Source organism: Rhea pennata, chromosome 1 (assembly GCF_028389875.1).
Source record: "Rhea pennata isolate bPtePen1 chromosome 1, bPtePen1.pri, whole genome shotgun sequence".
NCBI classification, from domain to species: Eukaryota; Metazoa; Chordata; class Aves; order Rheiformes; family Rheidae; genus Rhea; species Rhea pennata.
The window spans coordinates 208,849,099-208,870,272 of NC_084663.1; the positions used below are offsets into that span (position 1 = coordinate 208,849,099).

General features: G+C 38.3%; 1 protein-coding gene across 5 annotated transcripts in view; it reads right to left on the reverse strand.

Moving 5' to 3' along the window:
- LOC134135676 (disks large homolog 2) overlaps positions 1 to 21,174 on the reverse strand; it is a 740,305-nt gene that overhangs the window by 88,071 nt on the left and 631,060 nt on the right. For all 5 annotated transcript variants that reach the window (XM_062567370.1, XM_062567369.1, XM_062567373.1 and 2 more), the window contains one exon: positions 6,968 to 7,082. In XM_062567370.1, the coding sequence (XP_062423354.1) occupies positions 6,968 to 7,082 (115 nt within the window). The remainder of the gene's footprint in view (positions 1 to 6,967; positions 7,083 to 21,174) is intronic.

The following is a 21,174-nucleotide window of genomic DNA, read 5'->3' on the forward strand; positions in this document are numbered from 1 at the left end:
TGGCATTTCAAGTGCAAAGGCCCACTTCACAAGGTGCAGGTTATATGCATCCACATCCGACCATCTCCAAACATGCCTGCTAAATGCTATCATAAAACCCAGCACTCTGTATTAGGCCATTTAAGACAGATTTTCTGAATGCAATTTCTCATTCTGTGCTTTAATTTGGACCATTGAGATGCCTAAGAATAATCTAAGGGCAGTGAACAAATTGTACTAAATTTCCACTTTCTTCCACTTATATTTCAGTTAAAGGAATTCTGATAGTTTCTGTTGTGCCATTAAACCACAATCACATAAGCACTAATAATTGTAAGCACTAATGATTTCCCTACCAAAATAGAACATTAATACATAGGTACCAAACTCACTGACACTCAGTCTCCAAAAATCCAGACCGACCTACAGTGCTCCAAAGTCTGGAAGAGACGTGCAGTGTGACAGTGTAGCTGGAATCCTAAGACACCCATATGTAACGAACACGTGTGTACTACCAGTATCTCTTAATGGTGCTCATGAGAGCAGCAAATGAAAGGAATCGCGGGGTATAAGAATAAGTGGAACAATATAGAGGATTTGGATGAGCCTGTCAGCATTTCCAAGCTGTGTCGAAATCTCTTACTGAAACAGCAACGGCAGAAGCATCCACAGCACAGACAGATGCCACAGCGAAAGAGCCTGATGGTACAGCTTCTTCGAAATATGCACATGCATGCAGTGCGTGCGTGTGCTCACGCACGCGTGTGAGAAGGAGAGACCTTCAGTGGGGGTGCCATTCAGCTCACCCAACTTTAAGTGTCTGTAATGTATTTACATTACAGCTCTCACCTGATGCTCCTTCCACTTGGCTGTGAGACATGGACATGTTTAGGACATGCTTCGCCTGAGCTATTTTAGATGTCTATCTCCAGATGAGATGAATTACACCCTAAAAGTGCCAATTGCACTCCACTGACTCTAAAGAGAGACCAGGCATTTGGCTTAAATGAAGACATATGCAATGTACTCTTGGTTATAACACATATGTAGCACATACTACACACACACACACACACACACACACACACACATATAGGTGCAAAACATGTATAATGTGTTCTCGCAGTGAGTACTTCAGGTATGATATTTCATACTTCCCTAGTTGTCTGCTCCCCTCAGTAATTCCCTCCAAAATCCCTCGTCAAAATTTTATCTTTATCCCATTTCTCCTTCCAGATTTGCATGGTAGACCTTTCCATATCATTTTTCAGATTTCACAAGCGGGATGTCTCTGAAACTGTAGCTCTCTGAGGAGATTTCTGTCCATGGAGCTTTGATCTAATGCTCACTGACCTTTGAGGATACACTACCTCCACAAAGGTCAGGGAGACTAAACAGGGATTGCAACAGATTGTGTAAAAGCAGCCTTAGACACCATGTATGATCTTCACAAACTGTGAAACCCACACTCTTCAGCTGTAACTCAAGGTCCCCAAGTCAGAGTTTCTTTAAAATGTAAGCCTCTAAGTGTTCATACAGATACAGCATCACATGGATTGCGAAGAAGTTCACAAACCACACAGAGAGATGTGGAGAATTCCTAATGGAGAATTATTTGTGCTGGAAATCAGAGTAAACAACCAAAACCACCTCTACCTTGACTTCCTTTCAGCTGCTGCTAAGTTGCCATGGCAAATCTTCAGATTCTGTTCCTTACAGCTCAATAAAAAATGAACAAAACCTTACTCATTTTAAAAATACAATGTTTTGTATTTGTGCAACACATAGCTATCAAAGTCACAACTTTATGTTAGTAAGTAAGCTAAAGCTTAATAGTAATAATACCTAGAAGATAAAAATGTAGTGGACTAAGAGACACCTACTCGCACTGAGTAATATTTTTATAATTAGCACAGCATGGGCAGGGACAAAAAGATTGATCTGAAAGCTCCCCATCTTATCAGGAAGAGGTTCTGCCCTTCATTAGCACTTCCCAGCATCATGTCCTCCCCTGGATAATCTGTCAAATTGCAGCTGCAGAACCACTCCTTCCAAACATTACCCTTGGACCCAGCACTGTCCCACCTCTGATTTCTAAGTCCACTCGCAGAGATAACTGCAACATTTGTCTCATGCTGATACATTTGCAAGTAGTGCAGGAGTTGAAATATTTGCATTTCAGTTAGCTCTGCTAGTCCCTTTACACAGTATAACAAATAGCCATGATTAGGTGCAATGATTTTTGGTCACTGATGGTATCAAACAGATTTAAAAAGTGAGGAAAGGACTGAGTAGTGAGAATACTAGAGTATTTGTAAAGCTTTTGTGTAGCTACTTCAGAGGTAAAGACATCCAGACTACCTGCATGCAGCTTTGCTCCTACTCATTGGAATTTTAAATTATAGATATTATTTCAGAAGCTGTCTGGTTTGAATAAGGATTAACACTACCTATCCTAAATTTATCTAGTTATTTTTCATCTGGAATTGAAGAACATGTTAGATGATGCTTGGAAAACTTTTTGTTTGTACATTCAGCAGCAATAAGGCATTCATTACTGATCTACTTTTATCCTCAGAAATCTAGAAAATAATTTTAAGGTCAGAGAGAATCTAGTAACTCAACAGCAGAAACTCTTCACCTGTCTGAGCTCTCAGCTTTCTTCAAAGCTTGACCATTTCACCCTGAAGGATCAATAGCTGGCTTGCTTTCACCAAAATTGAGGTAGTAAAGGACTGCACTCCCCCAGTTCTTAACTCCTCAAAGGGCTGCCATGTGCTATAGCCTTTGGGTAAAATAACATGATCTTGCATAGTTACCATGTTAGCTATGGACCTGGTTCTTGAAGGACAAAGCAAAGGACATATCTATCTTAAACCAACCAAATATATAATTTTATAGATTTTACAGATTTTAAAACCTTGAACCAAAAATAATAATAAGAAAAGATGCTATTAATTTGGACATGAATCACTAAAGAAGCTATATTTACACAGCAGAGTATTTAGCTGGTGAAAGACTTATCTTTTCCTCTAATGAGATGACAACTAAACTTCAGTGCATTAAAAAAGAAAATAGTGGAAATTTTTAAGCCATTAATTTCAGTTAATGAACCCAAAATTTATTCATTCACCTTTGCCAACAAATTAATTACAAATAATAAAAATTGCCATGTTTTACATTCATTCACTTTCAGCTTTTATTTCTCGTTTTATTTTCCTCATTGAAGAGATTTAGTAACAAACAGCCTCCTGCTTCCAGCCTCCCAAACAAGTTGACAGCATTTCCCATTGCTCAGTCCTTCTCTGAATTCTCTTAACGCTTCAGACGCCTTTAGTGCCGTGGACATTCTGATTATATCCCAGAGACATAAGGTCTGTGGCACAAAAGGAACAGATAATAATGAGAAATATTATCAAAAATATTTTTCTGGTAATTCCTGAAAAAATATTCCAGTAGGTATCAGGAAGTCTGAAGACAGACTGGGATAAAGAATGGGGGGGGAAAAAAAAAGAGTCAGAAACCCAAAGTACGCAGAAACTTAAAGTCAGAAACAAAGTACACACACAAAAGAAATCAAGTCAGAGTCACACATTGTCTTTTGAACAAATCCTTCTCAATAGTTTTCTTGCAGTATATGTACACTGCTCATATGTACACTGCTAAAGTGTGAATTTTAATAGCTCTTTTTGGTCCTACACTCAACCCATTATAACCGTATTAAATTTTACCTCACTTCATTTAGTATAACTTATAATGTCAGTTAAAAATGCTATGCTATTTTTAGTAGGGGGCTAGATTGCCCCCTAGATACAGATATAGAAACAAACACTATGGGGAGAATAATCTCAGTGTAGATGACTGAAATAAATTAGATGAATTAGCTAGATGTTAAAATAAGATGTCTAAAGTAAGTTAGATGAATAGCACCCAGGCAGATCCTTCCCTGGAAATGTCCTTTTCTTTCTGTTGGCTGTGAAGTGAGCCTTGAGGTGACTAGCTTGTATATATATACATATATATGTACACACTCTACACTAGATATTAAGAATTAATAGAAATGTACAGTAGGAACAAGCTATTTGCACAGTCGACAGGAGGAAAATAAAAGGTAGGATCTACAAGAAATTTCATGGGCATGCTACCTTTTTGAAGAGGTTTTTCTGACACAGCAGCAGTTGAACAGACTGATGATGGCTGTGATAGAGTTTCTCACAACAGAGGCAAAGTCCTATAGCCCAGTAAAAACTACAAGTCCTTGGCAATAGGGTAAAATCACAGGTTGCAGAGTAAAGAAGAAAATCCTGCACCTGATGATGATACTCATTGTCAGATTTGTTCACAGAGCTTTGTTTTTTTTCAACCACTTTTCTGTTGGCTCTTCTAAGAGCAGATATTAACACTAATTTTTAATTTTTACTAACTATATGGAACTTAAATTTATTTTTTGTACTGTCTAGGATATAGCTGTTTACTCTGATTAAGCTCTCTTGCTAAAAAAATAGATGTGCTTGTATTCAGCGATGGACAGTAAATCACAACATCCCAAAGCAAGGAAAATAGCAAGCTTTAATCATAAAATTGGCATCACAATTACAGATTTGTAACATATGGTAATTTGCCTCTAGTTCTATTGCAGTTGCTGGCCAAATTAATCCATTGGAATAGAGATGTCCTGAGTTGTAAGAATATCAAAACAATGTTAAATCCCAAAATTTCTTACATCTCAAATGTCCCGGCTGAAAAGATTTTATCCTTAGAGTTTCCTGAAAATTTACGTCTCAGAGAACTAGCACATTTCCCAACCCACATTTATTTTCTCCATGGTGCCTAATATAGACATGAGTTACCTTTTTAATTAATGTGTATGATTTAAACTAACAGTGCCTTACACAACTCCAGGCACTGCCACACTACAAACACATTATAATATGCAAACACATTATAGTATACAGAGATTCTCAAATAGGCTTCTTGCCGAGTTGGACACGGCCAACTTTGTGGGCTTGATTGCACAAATTTATGCTAATAAAAATGACTGAGGCTTCTGAGGTTTTTCTGCTTGAGAGGTTCAGGGCATATTTTGGAACAATTTTGTAATAAAAGAATAGATTTTGCATTTATGGTTTGGGAACTGATATTTAGATATGTGCCTAAGATATCAAAGATTCCTGCAGGGAATCACACAGGCATATCAACCTCGTGAGACAGACCATGTTCAGAATTCATCAAGGAGAAGTAAACCAAGCTCACCGGTATGCACAGAGCAACAACATACAAAAGAATTAGGCAGGTCCAGACGCAGCACAAATAAAATAACTTGGCTCAGGATGCAAACTCAGAAGTATCTGTCCTCAGCAGAGCTTACAGGCCAATGCTGATGTGGGGTAAATTGATTGTGGGGTAAATGTGGGGTAAATCCACTGCAGCTCAAGCTAATAACTTGTGCAGGACACTGCATTAGACACTTTTGTGTGTAGACTCGAGTTGACTCATGGTTTGCTGGCTTGGACTTGCACCATTCTTATGCCATATCTTGGGTTCCTGGTTTACCTCAAGCAGGGTAAACTTGGATCTGTCTCCACATGTTGCATGGTTTTTTTAAAATGTAGTTTCAGAAAGTTAACCAGTGCCCTTTACTAAAAAGTTACAAAGCCTTTGGTCTGGAAATATAGCAGGTGGAATAACTCCAGAAGTAAACACAAAGTCAGAAAGGTTAGAGAAGGTGAGGGGTACATCTAAAACCATGACAGTTCCAGACTAATTTGGCCCAATAGCTCTTTTACTGGTTACAGCGATCCATGTCCTTTCAGTCCTTGTTCCTTCTAACAGCAAAACCAATTAGTGCCTAAGTGGTTGCTGTCCACTGGAATAAGACCATCGCTGCTAACATTTCAATGTTTCCTCGCTCTCTGCTACCTTATCCCCTCATGCTGAGGGCATAATGACAAAACGTAGAATTTAGCCTTAATTGGATCTCTGCAAGGTTGTCACCTGAATTAGCTCCCCCATGAATAATTATCACTGCCTGGAGGCTGACAAATTGCTTCCCTCTACTTCATGATTGTCAAGAATTTCAAATTATATGCTGAGCATGAGGGAAAAAAATAAAAATGAAAAGCCTAGAGAAACGCAAAAAGCCTAGAGAAGCTTAATTATTAAGCTTACTAATATATTTGGCATGGAGTCCTATGCTTGTCTGGACTTTCAAAATATGTGACTGACAGCATGAACTTTGTGAGGGACAACTGTGCAACTCCCAGTCTTTCGGCCAGCAATGATTACTACAATAGATTTACACAGTCAAAGCAAAACTATAACTGCTGCTACTACCTGGCTCAGACTTATGCAGTTCCTGTGTTATTCACTATCCCATTTAACCAGTCTGCATCATCTTGTTTAGTGTCTCATCTATATATTTAGTCTTGTCAGATATATGGTAAATTCTTGGTAGTGTGGACTACAAGTCATGTTTTTACTCACATAGAGGCTGCCCGTATGCAAGGGGATAGCAACAGATTACCATGCACTTAGAACAACATAGAATAGCTATTCATTGCATTGTAAGAAAAACATCTCGAGGAAGAAATGTTATTTATGAGAACAATCATATGTCTGGACAAGCCTTTGCACAGATGTGCAATGCGTCACTGCACCACAATATCCTTTGCAGTTATTCAATGAGTTGACAACTGGTAAGAAATCTTCATCCCATAAAAACAAATCACTATCAAAAGCATAACGCTCTTTGAAAACCGCATTGAATGATAGGATTAAGCAGTCGAGCTTTATCCAATATTCATATTACTGCTGCTGCACTTGTAAGATTGATACATTTCTCAGTTCAAGCTCTGTTCCTCAAATTTCTTTCACCACAATGTGCAACCCACAATGCAAAAAAAAAAAAAAAAAAAAAAAAAAAAAAAAGATACAGATAAAGAGCAGGCAATTGCTGACATATCCGCAGGAGAAAGCTCTCCCTGCTCACCTGACATACAGTGACCTCTTCTGATTAGTCCTCAGGGAGCCGGACCCAGAACTCATGCTGTGATTCATCATCTGCTCACGTAGGTCATGGATTTTTGCCTCAAACCGAGCGTACTCTGCAGAGAAAACAGAATAAGGATATTTTAGTTTTCTTGACCCATATAATCCTTAGGGCTGCTAAATGCAAAAGAATATTAAATTAAACAGTGTAAGTCATGTCCTGAAAATTGAAGTCTAATAGAAACTTAAATTAATATATCACCTTAGGTAAGTATATGACCTCTTTATTGTGGTACTTGAACATTTCAGCATGTTTTACACACTTACTGTGCAGTCTCCCATACACCTCTGCCTTCTCCCTTGCAGTTTCAAGGAAAAAAATGAGGTTCAAAGTGTGTTGCTGAGTATCTCACAGACAATCTGGAAAAAGGATATTGAAACCAGGTCTCCACCTTATCATTCATCCTTCCACACAGGAAGTTTCCTCATTGGCAGTTGTGGGATACTGCACTAAAGTTACTAATGAATCAAGCATTTAGTGCAAAATCCTACTGAACTGAGGAAACACATCAAAGTCTATTTATCCCTGAAAGAGCAGGAAAATTCTTGTATTAAGTGCCCTAACTGGATAAAGAAGGTGGCAAAGTGACCATTGTTCTCTCCAGAGGAAGAAGTAGTTAAGACCTAATTAATGCTAGTGTGGAGACTTGACAGGGAATTCAGCACTGCAGACTCCTTGAGTTACATGTACGGAAACCAGACAGTGCTTTGTAGCCTGGCTAAGAGCTTCTGCCTTGACCCCATGGACATGTGTGACACTTTACTTACACAGGACATTGAGAAATGGGCTCTGTTTCTTTTAAATAGTGGAGCAATAACTGGGTTTTAGGATGAGGGATCTCAGAGACTCCAGACCTATGCAAGAATGGCACAAAACCACTTTTCACGTCTTATTCTTCTTAGTAGTTAGGTGTGCAGCTTTATAAAGCACCATGACCTGCTAAGCAGCTGCCTGGGACCAGTGTCAGGGCAAGGATTTGGTTGGAGGTGTATCATTTAGCGAGGCTCTTCTCTGAAGGCACACTTCTCCCACACAGTCTGGTCAACAGTCCTTTCTGCAACACCCTGCCCCTGTTCCTTGCATGACTTCATGTGCAGTGTTTCAGGTTGAAAGAGGAACACTTGAAGTTTTGGAAACAAACTTAAGTCCTTGAAACCAACAAGGCAAAGGCAACGCTCTAGCAACACACAGAGTCATATTCCAACCTAAAACTCAAGGATTTAGCAACATGAGCTAGAAGACTGGCTTGAGGGGGTGGATAAAATCCATTTCAGTGAGTCAGTGACACTTTGAAGGGTAAGATGCTGCAGACTGATGCCAGGAAGAGATGAAGTTGTTCTCTGCACCTCAGTGTTTTATTTCATTGGTTGCTTCAAAATGAGGGTCTGCAACTCCCCCAACCACCTGTCAAGGCTGGAGCAGAAATAAAACTACCATGCAAGATTTTCTCCCTTGAAGGATGGAGGTACCTCCCACTAGGTCACAACACCTCTAAATTTAAGCAAATAAATCCTAACTGTGCCTTTATAAACTATTGGCCTGATCCACGCTTGATGCTGTTGGAGCTACATGGGAATGCTGTAAGATATCAATATTCTTATTTTCTTTTCTAAAAATTTTCCAAAAAAAATTCTAAAAATTTTCTTATTTTAGGCAGACTTTTGTTTGACCATTTGCTGTTCACAGTGACTCTTTTCCCAGAAAGTCTAGCTGCTATACAAATACAAATAATTCATTTTATTCAATGTCCTTTAACATTTCATTAGATAAAAACATCTGACCTTTCCAGGAACCAAGATTTTTGTACAGATGCAAGGGGCCTTCAAGCTTGCCTACCAAAGTGATTTGACACATTTTGGATTTGAGGTTTTCTTCCCCTTCCCCTTCCATACTTAATACACTTTAACTTCTTTACCATTAACATTTTTTTTTGTGTTACTTACTGAATTTGTTGTGTCCATAGCTACTTTGCTAATCAACTGGGAACTACTGCTGTCACACAAGGCTCTTCAGTCTTCCCACATACCTGTGACTTCACCGACTGCAGATGAAATTCTGCATGTCAGGAGAAGGGAAGAGACACTCCTACATGCAGGCTGCATTTTGGATTTATTCTTTAACTTGCTTCTTCCTTATTTCTTTCATCTGCAGTGTATCTTTAAACTTACCACTTATTTAAAAGTCCAGATCCCCAAAGAGACTTAGGTTCCAATGAACCTATGTTATTTTTAAAAGTGGGGTTTAGTTTTGAAATGTTTATCACAGTCTAGGATTTAAACTTTGATGATGTGAGTCATCTTTGTTCTATTCTCCTGCTCTGGAATTTGTTTAGTAAATCATAATTTAAAATAACCATTTGAGCACAGCTTTGTTTAACTTATATTTCATTACAACAGATCTGACATTTCTTCTTGACGCACAGGAAAGGTGTTCTTAAAAACACCTGCACTTCTCTTCTACATAGAGTATTGGTTCTTTGCATAAAAAAAGAATACTGCAACTTCAGGGCTTATGACTCTTTCATATACGCTAGAGACACTGAGAAAAACAGTAAATGGTATTTCAAAAGCACATTTCAGTGTGTTTTGGTGTCTTACATCTGGATGAGGTGAAGGCTATGAGTGGTTTACACTCAGCAGGTATCACGGTGGCTTTTCCTTTAATGCACAGCCACAGCCCAGGCAGACTCTGCAACTGAGGTGTGGGAGTAACTCCCAGATTTAGACACCAATCTGGAGAGTGAGAAGAGAGGAGCAAGAATCTGATTCTCTCTAGCACAGCATCCAGTTATTTGTAACTTGAACACCAGCACATGAGATACTTGGATGACTGTGGTTTGGTCATATGATGATATTATAGCTTTTGTTCTGACTTTAGAAAATACTTCCAATTTAACTGATTTTAACTGACTATAAATTTATTCTGAATCTAATAATTTCTCTCTTTCCAGAAGACATTTTAAAACCACAATATGTGCTAATAATAGCCCCATAAATGTGTGATGGGAGTCTGGGAGTCAAGCTACTGCTCCTTGCTTAATTTTAAAATAAATATCGGAGTATGAATGATCATTCTGTTACTTTGGGGTCTCGGGATTTTTTTTTCTTTTTGGATTGAAATAGGTACACAATTTGAAAATAACCAAATATATCAGCCTGTTTTCCCACAGTACTTTCTTCATATTTATGCATCAAATAATCCTGAAATGTACATTTGTCCATTTCTCCTAGCAAACACCTGGACCAAAAACTGCAAGATTATCAAGTGTGGGTAGTATCTAACCCAACACGGCTCAGCTTCTCTATTCTAACTTAGTTCTCCTGGTTCCCATACTGACGCCTAGATACTACATCAACTGGTTCACTTGAAACGTGAATAACAAAACAGAGCGATGCTCCATTTCTGCCATCAGAATCACTACAGTAGTCTTGCCTGTGCCAAAGTCCTTTCTTCTTAACACTGCTCTGTCTATGGAGTTATCGAAGAAGAGCTGCTTCCTAGTAGCTTTGCTGTAGCTAGGTAAGAACAAGTGGCAGTGCTAAAGTCTAGAAAAACATTCCACGGTTCCTTCAAATTCAGCACTGAATCTAAATAATACTTTAAAGGTTCCTACACAATTAAAAGGACACTATGGTTGTGACACACTGACAACAAATCCAGTTAGAGGCTGATTCATTAATTTCATGACATTTAAAAAAGGAGAGAACAAAGAATATATTACTTCCAGAGTATATTATTAGAGCAATTTGCCAAATTTTACTTACCAAAATCCACCTGCAAAAGTCCTATCCATTGCCTTATTCAACAATGATCTAGTGAGCTAATTTTGGTAGCTTAACAGACCAATAAGTTATGTATTAGACTGAAAGGGAAATGGGTGAGCAAGCTGTATCCTGTATTATTCCAGAGGCCAGGCCAGATGATATAACGGTTCCTGCTGACCTATGGATATGGGAATGTCAGTGTTAGCAATAGGGCAGATGAGAAGGAGGAAAGCGTTTGTTCATACCTAGCTCTCTAACAGACCCAAGGTTCATGGCAATGCATGTAGAACTGAATGTAGTTGTACGAAGGATGAAAATGCAACTTGTTAGTTGTGGAGAAGTGGAAGTAGCACTTTTAGGTGGTGGGAACGGAGTTTGTAGCTGGCAGGAATGGCCCAGCAGCAGGGTGCCGTGACAGTAGAATCACTTTTCCACGGCTCAGACATCGCTGCTGAGCAGGCTCTGAGCAGGCTGCCAACATCAGCAGTGCTGTCCCAAACTGTTGTCTATTTTGCCAAGGTTTAAAGCTGGCCCTGCTCAACTCTCTGGTTAGCCTGGAGAGAGAGAGGAATCAAGTGGAAGTGCTACAGTGTGAATCGTCCCCAAGACCAACCAAGGCCTAAAGTGACTATATTTATCAAATACAGACACCAGTTTGAGCAGCTGACATTTGTCTGCTTTGTACAGGATTCACTAGCCTGAATACGCAGAGAGCTGATGGTTTTCCTTCTGCCTCATTCCAGCAGCTTGCCTGACATAACAACCTGCACGTATTCTAATCTTCAAACACAAATACAGTTGCTTGCCTTTCCAAGGCACCTACATGTGTGCAGAGGACTGGACAGCCGTCTGGGAGTAAGCTTCAAACACCATGAGCTCTCTCCTTAGTTCATGCAAATGGCTAGCCTTCAAAAAACAAAACTCTAACAATAATGCACCAAACCTGAAACTTAGAGTTTAACTGGCCAATATCAAAACTCTGATCCAGAATATCCGACCTTATCCACTTTGGCAACTGAGGGTATGCAGGCACCAATATTTTCATTGCTGAAGTGACTTAGATACCTAGAATCCAACAGGACTGCAGGTGGGTACCCACCCTGTGGGGAGGAGGTCTTCTAACTACATATCCCTCTTTTGAGTTTACTGTTGACCAGCTTTGACAGCCCACAATCTGACAATGTCCAAGCCGTCATGATTCTGATTTCCAACACTTATGTCTCTCCAAGTGTTGTGCTAGAAACTAGTATGAGTTTTGAATCCCACAGTGAATGCATTAGAAGTTAAGGATCATCCTGATGAGTGTTGCCATGACTAAGTCCTTTCATAGATATGGGCTTAAGCAATTTCCTGAAGTCCAGGGACAACTTGCTGGGCTTTGCAATGCAGGGATTTTGAACCCATGTTTTAAAATATGCTTCCTATCAAACATGTAACAACTGCAGGAATATTAGTACCATTGGAGCAGTCCTAGTTTTGCCTCAAATCTTTTATACACCCCTTTTCAATTAAAACAGATGGTATTATGAAAAATGAAGTTCAAATTTTCTAAGTCCCTTTGGAAAAGACATAAAAGGCTATGATACTTGAGCATAAAGAAAGCTCTTGGAAATCCTAAATGCATTTGAGAAATTAAAAAAAAATGTAGAACAGTATACCTCAAGCAATTATTTTAGAAAACGATGCAGAAAATCATATCATTTCTAACTCTAAAAAATAGCAAAGACAGATTTTTATGTCTGAAATTTTGATGCTGCATTTTCATCATAGAATAAATAATAGCTATGATAAACAAATGAATAAATATGCTGCAGCTGCCCTACATGAGAGAATTACAGAGTTTTATGAATTTACATTACTGTTACTTTTCACTTTTAACTTTACCATAGAGATTTCCATTCTGATTCAATTTAGGGAACATGTAAATAAAAATCCGTAAGTCTACCAGTGAAGTGTGGTTAAGCAACAGAAATAGTGAACATGATACTGCACCTTTGCAGATTAAGTCTTTATTAGTTTGAACTTATTTAGTGTCGGTACCTTTAAAGAGACACCAATTATTTCTGTAAGCAGGTATCAAAATTTGCTCTCCTGTGTAATGCAGGATCATCACTATTTGCTTCTAGATGATAAAAGACTTCATAATTGCTGCTTTTGTGCTTCTAAAATAATGTATCTCCAACCCACTTCAATGAATGGTGATTGCTAATCCTGTAAGTGAGAGGTTGCAAAAGGCAGTGTGTAGCTCTTGGGCCCTGTGAGAAGGGGGCAAAAAAGGAAAGCAAAACTCAAACTGTCCAATTTCAAAGGCATTATTTAGAAACAGAATTTTATCATCTGAAAAAGAGTTTGTTGAATAACTCTGAACACTATAATAAAGCAACAGCTCCAGACCAGCTTCTCCATCAGTATCAATTTGGCATCATTTCAGTGGAACCAAGCCAGCTTAAAGCTTCTGAGCTGTTTTACTATTCCGGTTTGTGGAAATACAAATTGCATATCACTATGAACTTACTGCCTTGGTCATCTTGGGATAGTAATGAGTATGATACTAATATTATTACAGTAACATTATTTATGCTATTTATGTAAATTTTTTTCCTTCTGCTTGCTCTTAGCAGATGTCTTGGCTGAATAGCTTATGATTTAAAATAATAGAAGAATGGGTTTGTTTCTACAGTACAAATATTTTCCATTTCTGCCCTTTATTCATCCTGCTGTCAAGACACCCACTGCTTGACACATGGAAGTCAGAGGAAAGTTAGCGGACTAGCCTCAGACTTTGGAGGACTGGGTCTAATTCTTACTTTTCCACTGATTTACTGTGTAAACCTGCGTAAGTCACAGGACTATGCCCACATCATGCTATGGCACCTAAGGCAGAGACCTGTGTGCTAGATTGAGCTTGTTTCTTTGTAAATGCTTGTAAGGTTCCTAGCATGCAACAGCTCTGGGAGCCTTTGAAACCTCTGCAACGTGCATAAAATAAACCCAAAGAAGTGAAAGAGTGTGCAAAAAGACATGCAATCTGCTAACACTTTTATTCTTTTGATTGGTATTTTATGTCTTCTACATGCCATATTTTTCGTCTAACATTTATCTCGAGTTAGTTCTCTGCTAAGAGTATTCAGATTTCTGGTTTTGAGATTATTAGAAGCTCAGCTCTGTAGCCCTCTGAGGCGGCAAGATTTACATAGCAAATTAATGATGGTAAAAAACCCCTGAGGTCTATGGTGAGTTATTTATTCAGAAATAAGCAAGCCAACATAGTACAAGTAGGTACAATTAATTGCACCTCTGCTTCTTATATCTTCCTTCATGATGTCTTGTATTGACCACTACCAGGGATATGATTCTGGACAAGACTGGCTGTGGATCTCTAATTGTATGGCAAATTCTATGGTTTTAATAAGTATCAAGCAGATCTGCTAGATCAAGTGGATTTAACATCAGCTAAATTCATCACTTAACAGAAAAAAAAGAATGCACACAATTCTGATACCACTGCTAGAACAATGAAATCGTATGTATTATTTATTGAAGAAACAGGTTTGCTTGACAGGCCTTGCTCTATTGTACTGCACACTGAGCAACCACACAAAGTTATGCTGCTATTTCTTTCTTACCTATCACATAACTCCCCTGAGCTCCCTCAAGTTTTCAAAGCAAAGGAAATGAAAAACACAGATTTCAATAATGGTGAAGGGAAGACACCTTTACATTTTATTAGTTTTTTATTAGTTTGAATATACCTACTTGTTTTTACTGGAATATTTTCCACACACACCTTTTCAGTAACCTTTCAAAAATAATGACACAGGCATATTTACTGATTTTACTCATTGCTTTGGCCTTTAAAACTTCAGCACAGTAGTCCCATGAATGTTTTTGTTCTTTGATATTGGCTGATCATCTTTCTTTATCAGTATGCAGGTATTTACACGTTAGCTTGTCTTCCAGCTAAAGTTTCACCCTTGTATATTTGTTTGGTAGCTGGCCTCACTGCCTGAACATCACTAGTAATGTTTTCATTTGTTTTGTTACTGAAGATAATGCTTCTTCCATTTGTTGTGCTATTAGATGTACCCCTCATATTGTGTTATCTGTGAATATAAATACACCTGAAAAGCTATCTTCCTCCCACAGTATATTCAGGAGACTAATACTGTGCTCTATTCATAGTCACAAGGAATATAATTTCATTCCAAATTGGTCTCTGGAAGGTTTAGTTTCAGAAACTTCATGCCTCATAATGAAACAGATGTACTAAAATAAATCAAGCTATTAGTGATTGAAAAGGACTTTGAATCCCACTGAAGTGCATTTCTACCTGTCCCTTTCCAGTCTATCCTTGGCTTGTGAAGAGTCAGCCTGTACTTTCTCAGTTGGGAATTTCCTGTAGCTTCTCCCAACAGTTCAAGAAAACTGCAATCAGCTCAACAGCTTTAACTACAAAACAACCTTTCCTCCTCTCCCAGGACTCTGAGAACTATTTTCCTACACAGTTTTATTCTTTCTCACAAACTTTCCCGCTCCTTACTTCAATATGTGCATACCAGAACCAAACAGGACTGTTTGTGGAGCTTGCTCAAATTACTCGAGGCTCACAGGAAGCTTGGACAATGTTGTGTGTACACAAGTCCAAGGAGGGACAAGGCAAATAAAAAGCACAGACTCAGACTGGAAACAAACATATCACATATGGTCTGCCTTAGGAGCACAGCGTGAAATTTTGGAGAAGTTGGGCACATCGCTTTACCCGAGACAACTGCCTTGCACAGACATGCTTGCCCAGCAGAGCAGCATATGTCTCATTAACCTTGATAGCTTTGTAGGAGTTACTGTTTTATACAGTGCAGAAATGTTTAAAGATATCTCTAGTGCTTTAGGCACAAGATGACTCTTTGTCAAGGTGAAAAAAGCTTCCCGGCACTGGAATCTTCTTTCTTCAACAAATATTTATGTGGGGCATTGCAAAGAAAAAGACTCCTGCTTTCTATTAATAGTTAAGCTACTTCCTTTAGCTATTTCATTACTTCAGGGTGGAGAATCTTATTTTCAGACATTTATTCAATTTCCACAATTCCCCTTCCAAAAATCATAGTCCTGAGGCAATTGTTACTTATTATTATTGTTTCGTTGCTTTTTCTTGCATTTGCTCTTTTCCTGTTCCTTGGGAGTTGAGCGCATGATTCTGATTATCCATATCTCCTTAATGATGATCCTGTCTCAGCCTGTTTGCATCTCTTAAAAATATGAATTGACATAAGAAAGCAAAATACAGTGGTGACCACAACTACAGTTACTTAGGCATGGTGATAAAAGGAAACCATTTTTGTGTTCATGACTAATTCTGTATCTATGTTGGGCTGTAGATACTGCTCTTTCTTTCAGGCGGATGGTGAAAGTCTCCTACCCTGCCTCCAGCTGTGCATATATTCCCTCTTTCCAAAACTCTCCGGGGTGGCACATCAATCAGCTACACATCTCATATGAGCTCTCCCAAACACATTTAAATCAGAATGGACAACATTAGCTGGTTTAGACTATTTGTCAGACCTGGGTTATTCTGATTATTGCAGCCTGGAAAGCCCTGAGCCAAGAAACTCTGTCTGAAAAAGTAAAGAGGTAGGATACAGTGATAAGGAGCTGGGGGCAGACTGGGGCAGATGGCATTTTCCCTGGTGTTATCACATGCAGAAGGTGCCCCCTGGATTCACTAAAATGTGTTGGCAAAATGAAAAAAGGTACAAACTTCTTCATCTCTCAAATCAATAACAACTGAATGTAACTAAGTTGAGTCATGACCTGCTTAAGAACTGTAGAAGACTCTTCTGAGGTTACACTGCAAATGTAGACCAGTTCAACCTGCATAATTTTCCAACAAAACTGAAAAAAGCACTACCAAATCAGGGCTCAAAATTCCCAAGTGAACTTTTACAAAAATTTGTAAGTCTCAGAGCTAAGACATTACATGCCAGTTTTTTACTTAGACTCCATGAGAATCTGATATGCTTAGAATTGGAGAGATAAAAATGGGGTTCCTAAAAGAGACTTGGGGAAAAAAATGTTTCTTTCTGAAAATAGAGAGCTGGGGAAAGTAATGTGATTTTAATTCCATAATCCAACAAGAAAACACTAGCCCACAGTAAAAGTAAAAAAGGAGAGACACCATCTCAAAGAAACCCTCCCTCCAAATCTCTCAAATATTTAAAAAGTACAAGCTAAACCAGAAAATAAATTGGATTAAGAAATATCAATATTATCTGATGTAATTATACACAAAACAGGATAGCCATACAGACCAGCAAAAACACACAGATCAGAAAGACCATGAGTTGCAAAATCATAATTTTGACTGAAGTGATATCAAAATAAACCTAGTATGTACCAAAACTTAATATTATACCTAATTAGGTTCAACTGTTTTCTACTGTGACTAATGTAATTTGCTTGCATTGAATAATGCAATTAATAAATGGTTTGTCCCTCAGCTTCAAAATCTCCTCCTTTATTCCTTCACTTTCCCAAAGTCAGCTGCACTTCTCTTCCAGGCAAGGAGACCTTCAACCATCTCCTAAGACTATCTTAGACACTCCATTGAATTATAAAGAAGAGTTGGGCAAAGACTGGAAACAAAACTATCTAGTTTTACCATTTTTTTTTGAAACATTCCCCAAATGTCCTGAACAAGAAGAAAAGCATCCAGAAAGGACCAGTATGGATAAAAACATTCCCACATATACTGATCTTTTCTAAAAGGCAATGCTGAAAGCAGCCACAGAATTATATCAGTTTGCTAGAGCTTCCTGATTAGCAGAGATAGCCATCACTAACACAAATGAGTACTAGGAAATGGTTGAGCACATTACAAGCCTGAGTGACTTTAAATAAGACAAATACATATTTTACCTCGGGATATGTCATGTTCCCTCCATGTATCTGAGCTTATTACAGAAAATACTTAGAGTACTGCTTACGCAATTGGGTATCTAGGTGCAAATATGTTTATATTGCAGTTGTCTATCTGTTAGAGACAGAGACTATATTTGATGGAAACTCTGAAATGTTGATTAACTTGATCATCAGATCATGTAAAACTGTAATTATGTCTGAAAAAAAATCAGTCATACAAACACCCTGAAATTACTGCTGGTACCTCCGAGCTCATCATCCACAAGAATGACAATAACTCATCTTTAGGGCATACAACTGGAAAGGACCTATTTCCTAGTTAAGCATGTCCAGTTCCTGCTTTTGCAGAAAATCACAGTCTAAAATCCTGTTCATAAACTGATCCAACCTTGTCTTAGGACTAGCTCAATTTGAGCATTTCATAACCACTGGATGACTACACCCAGAATCCGTTCCTCAAACAGCAGAAGTCACTCTTCTAACTAATTATATTTGAAGTCTACTTATTTGCTTTTGCACTAACACAGATCCTGTGTTTAAATTGCTCTTTTCCATCGTATATCGATTCTCATGACAGACTTACAGAGAGAGTGTGACTTCATCTACTAGTCTCCATTTTTCTAAAATAAACAGTCCGATCTTTTTCAGTCTTTCCTAGTACATTCGCCTTTCCTTTAATCTTTTTTTTTTTTTTTTTTTTTTTTTTTTTTTTAATCCTTGTTACAATGTTTGCTTAATTTAAATCTTCTCTGGTTAAATAGTAACATCATATGTCACACAGTATCAAATGATTCCTTGAAAAACCAGACATACTACATCAATCATATTTCTCGTTCTAAAAATTAAATGAATTATCAAAGAAGGATATCAAGAAAACCTGCCAGACTTGCATTAAATGAAATCATACTACTTTTAATTTCATTTTGCATTTATCTTTCTGGTTTTATTTCTAAACCTATGTTCTAATTTATGCTTCTACATGCTACTGAGGTTAGATTTTTGCATCTCCAGATCTGCTGAATGTACGTCGCTATTTCCTCTTCTCCTGATGATGGTTGCTCTGGGTTTCATTTTCCAGATAAAGCACTATCAGTAATAGAATAGATATTTAAAAAGCCCTTACTACTCACCATTTCAGTTTTCTGTGATGAAGTAATCAAATCTGCCTAACCTCAGCATAACAACCTCTTTCTGTTTTGCTTTCCTATGAGTTGTGGAAATTCCCATGTTCTTATATTTGTTGCTATTAGCAATCTGAGCATTGGACCTGTGTACCACAGTTTTATTGTATCACAGGTTATCAATTAAGTGAAAACTGAAAATGAGAAGTTAACTGGAAAATGTCTACCAAATGTCAGTGCACATATTACTAAGCCATCCAAGGCTTCTGTCTAAGGTGTCTTCATCAAATCCATACTTTCATTGATTTCACTCAACTCAGGCCAGCCAGATCAACTCAACAGGGCACAGAGGATCTCTGCTGTCTCCCTCCTCCCCAAGTGAGCTGTGTTATTGACCAGCATTACAGATTTGTAGAAAATGGACGTGCTGAAAAACCTTCCATCTGATAACCAGGCTTGCTACATTCTTCCATGATTTCGACAAGCATCACAGAATAAGAATGACAACCTCTTCATCTTTTCCCAAGGACCAACAGTTTATTCTCCGGAGTAAGTGAACGCTTTCTTATCCTAACATCGATATTGGTTTGTTACTGTTTTATGCTACTTCCATCAAAGTTATTCAATGCATATGTGCATGTATACATATGTACACATATGTAGATAGAGAGAGAAAGATAAAAAGGGCTTGTGCCTATTTATCGGTGCAGTTCTTCTTACAGTTGCCAGCCTACAGAGAGTAGTACAGCAGCTGGATTGCAGTGCCATATGCTCCCCTAAAAGGCAAATTGTTTTAGATCCATTTTCAGTAGGGATTTCATAATTTGTAACACAATGACACCTTTTCCTGACTGCAGGTCTATGGATTTGCTCTAAGATTTGTGTGACAGCAATTTATTATGTAGCTCCTTACAGACTGGCTCTCCCCCAAAGGATGACAAGAATGGTGATAATCTGCAATATCTTGTTGACATTGTACTTTGGCTCAGGTAGGCTAGTTTCTCCAAGTTCACTTTGATTTGTTCCTTCACTACCTGTGACTGTCCAGGGTGATCAAGATAGGAAAACGCAATGGATCAAGATAGTCATTTCCACTTGTGTGTGATTAAAAAGTGTTAGCACCTACTAATTTCACACTCATAAAACTTCCAGAGACAGTTTGGAGAAGAAGGGTCAAAACCCACAAGCATTTAGAGACCCTTAAAGTTCTTGGAGAACAAAGAATGACTTAAATTTCCTATATGCACTCTCCTAGGAAAGAGAGATACTCAGCTCAAATGAAAGACATTTGGGAAAGACCGTGAGTGCACTAGGGTGTGGGATTTGTGATCAGGTTCCCCTGCATCAAGAGAGTTGTGGCAAATGACTGCACTTACCAAAACAAATGTAGATGACTTAGCTTAGACCATACTGATAAAGGATTATATCAAATTGCATTGCCTTGCATTTTCCAAGGACTAACAGCACATGCTCACATGGTTGCCAGGCATCAGAAACTTGAACTAGAACATGAATCAGCCCTCAGAGTGAAAAGGAGACAGAGAGGTTGCCAAACTCACAGCCACATGGGAAGAGAAAAGCCTCAAGGGAGTATAAGTCACTCTTACATCTTTTTACAGATATCTGTCTAATATGTTCTTAAAGATCCCCAGAGATGGAGACACTTCAATCACTCAAAAACAGTCTATTAATTAACATTCCTAAAGGGGGACAGTTCTGCAGGTGACAACCTTTTGATAAAGTTTGCAAATGACAGAAATGAGCCCTTAAAGTAAATTACTGTATTCCAGTTGGGACAGATGAAGCTCATTACTGCCGGTGGCCTACATGCTATAAAATGGGTTAATATTGCTGCAGAAACCTTTTTGGTGTGTCCCTCTAATTAGCACAAAAGTATTATTATTGTAATTAACTGAATCCCCTAGTACCTAGTAGAGTTCATGGCTGTAAGCAGGTTAATGTGAAAATTAATTTGAGCTAATTCACATAAGATCAGTGAGGCCCAAACCAATCTGACTGCAGTGGCATTTTGTGGAAAAACAGTATTTTTCTGTTGGCTTAAAAATGCACCGAAGCTTCAAGAATGTCACATAAACCCATCTCAGCTTTCACATGCAATAACACCCTTGTGATAGTTCTATGTCTTCTTTGGGTAAATTTATTGTGAAACTCACTCACTTCTAAAAGAATAAGTAATATACTAGGTCTTGATGTAGAGATTAAAGAGGTAAAAGATTTGGGCAGTTTCTCTGGCCTGACCTATGTGTGCTTCAAGGGGATGGCTGCTCTCACCCCTGACTGTTCTGCAGAGTGAGCTACTTCTTCATTTGGAGAGGTTATGTTTGAC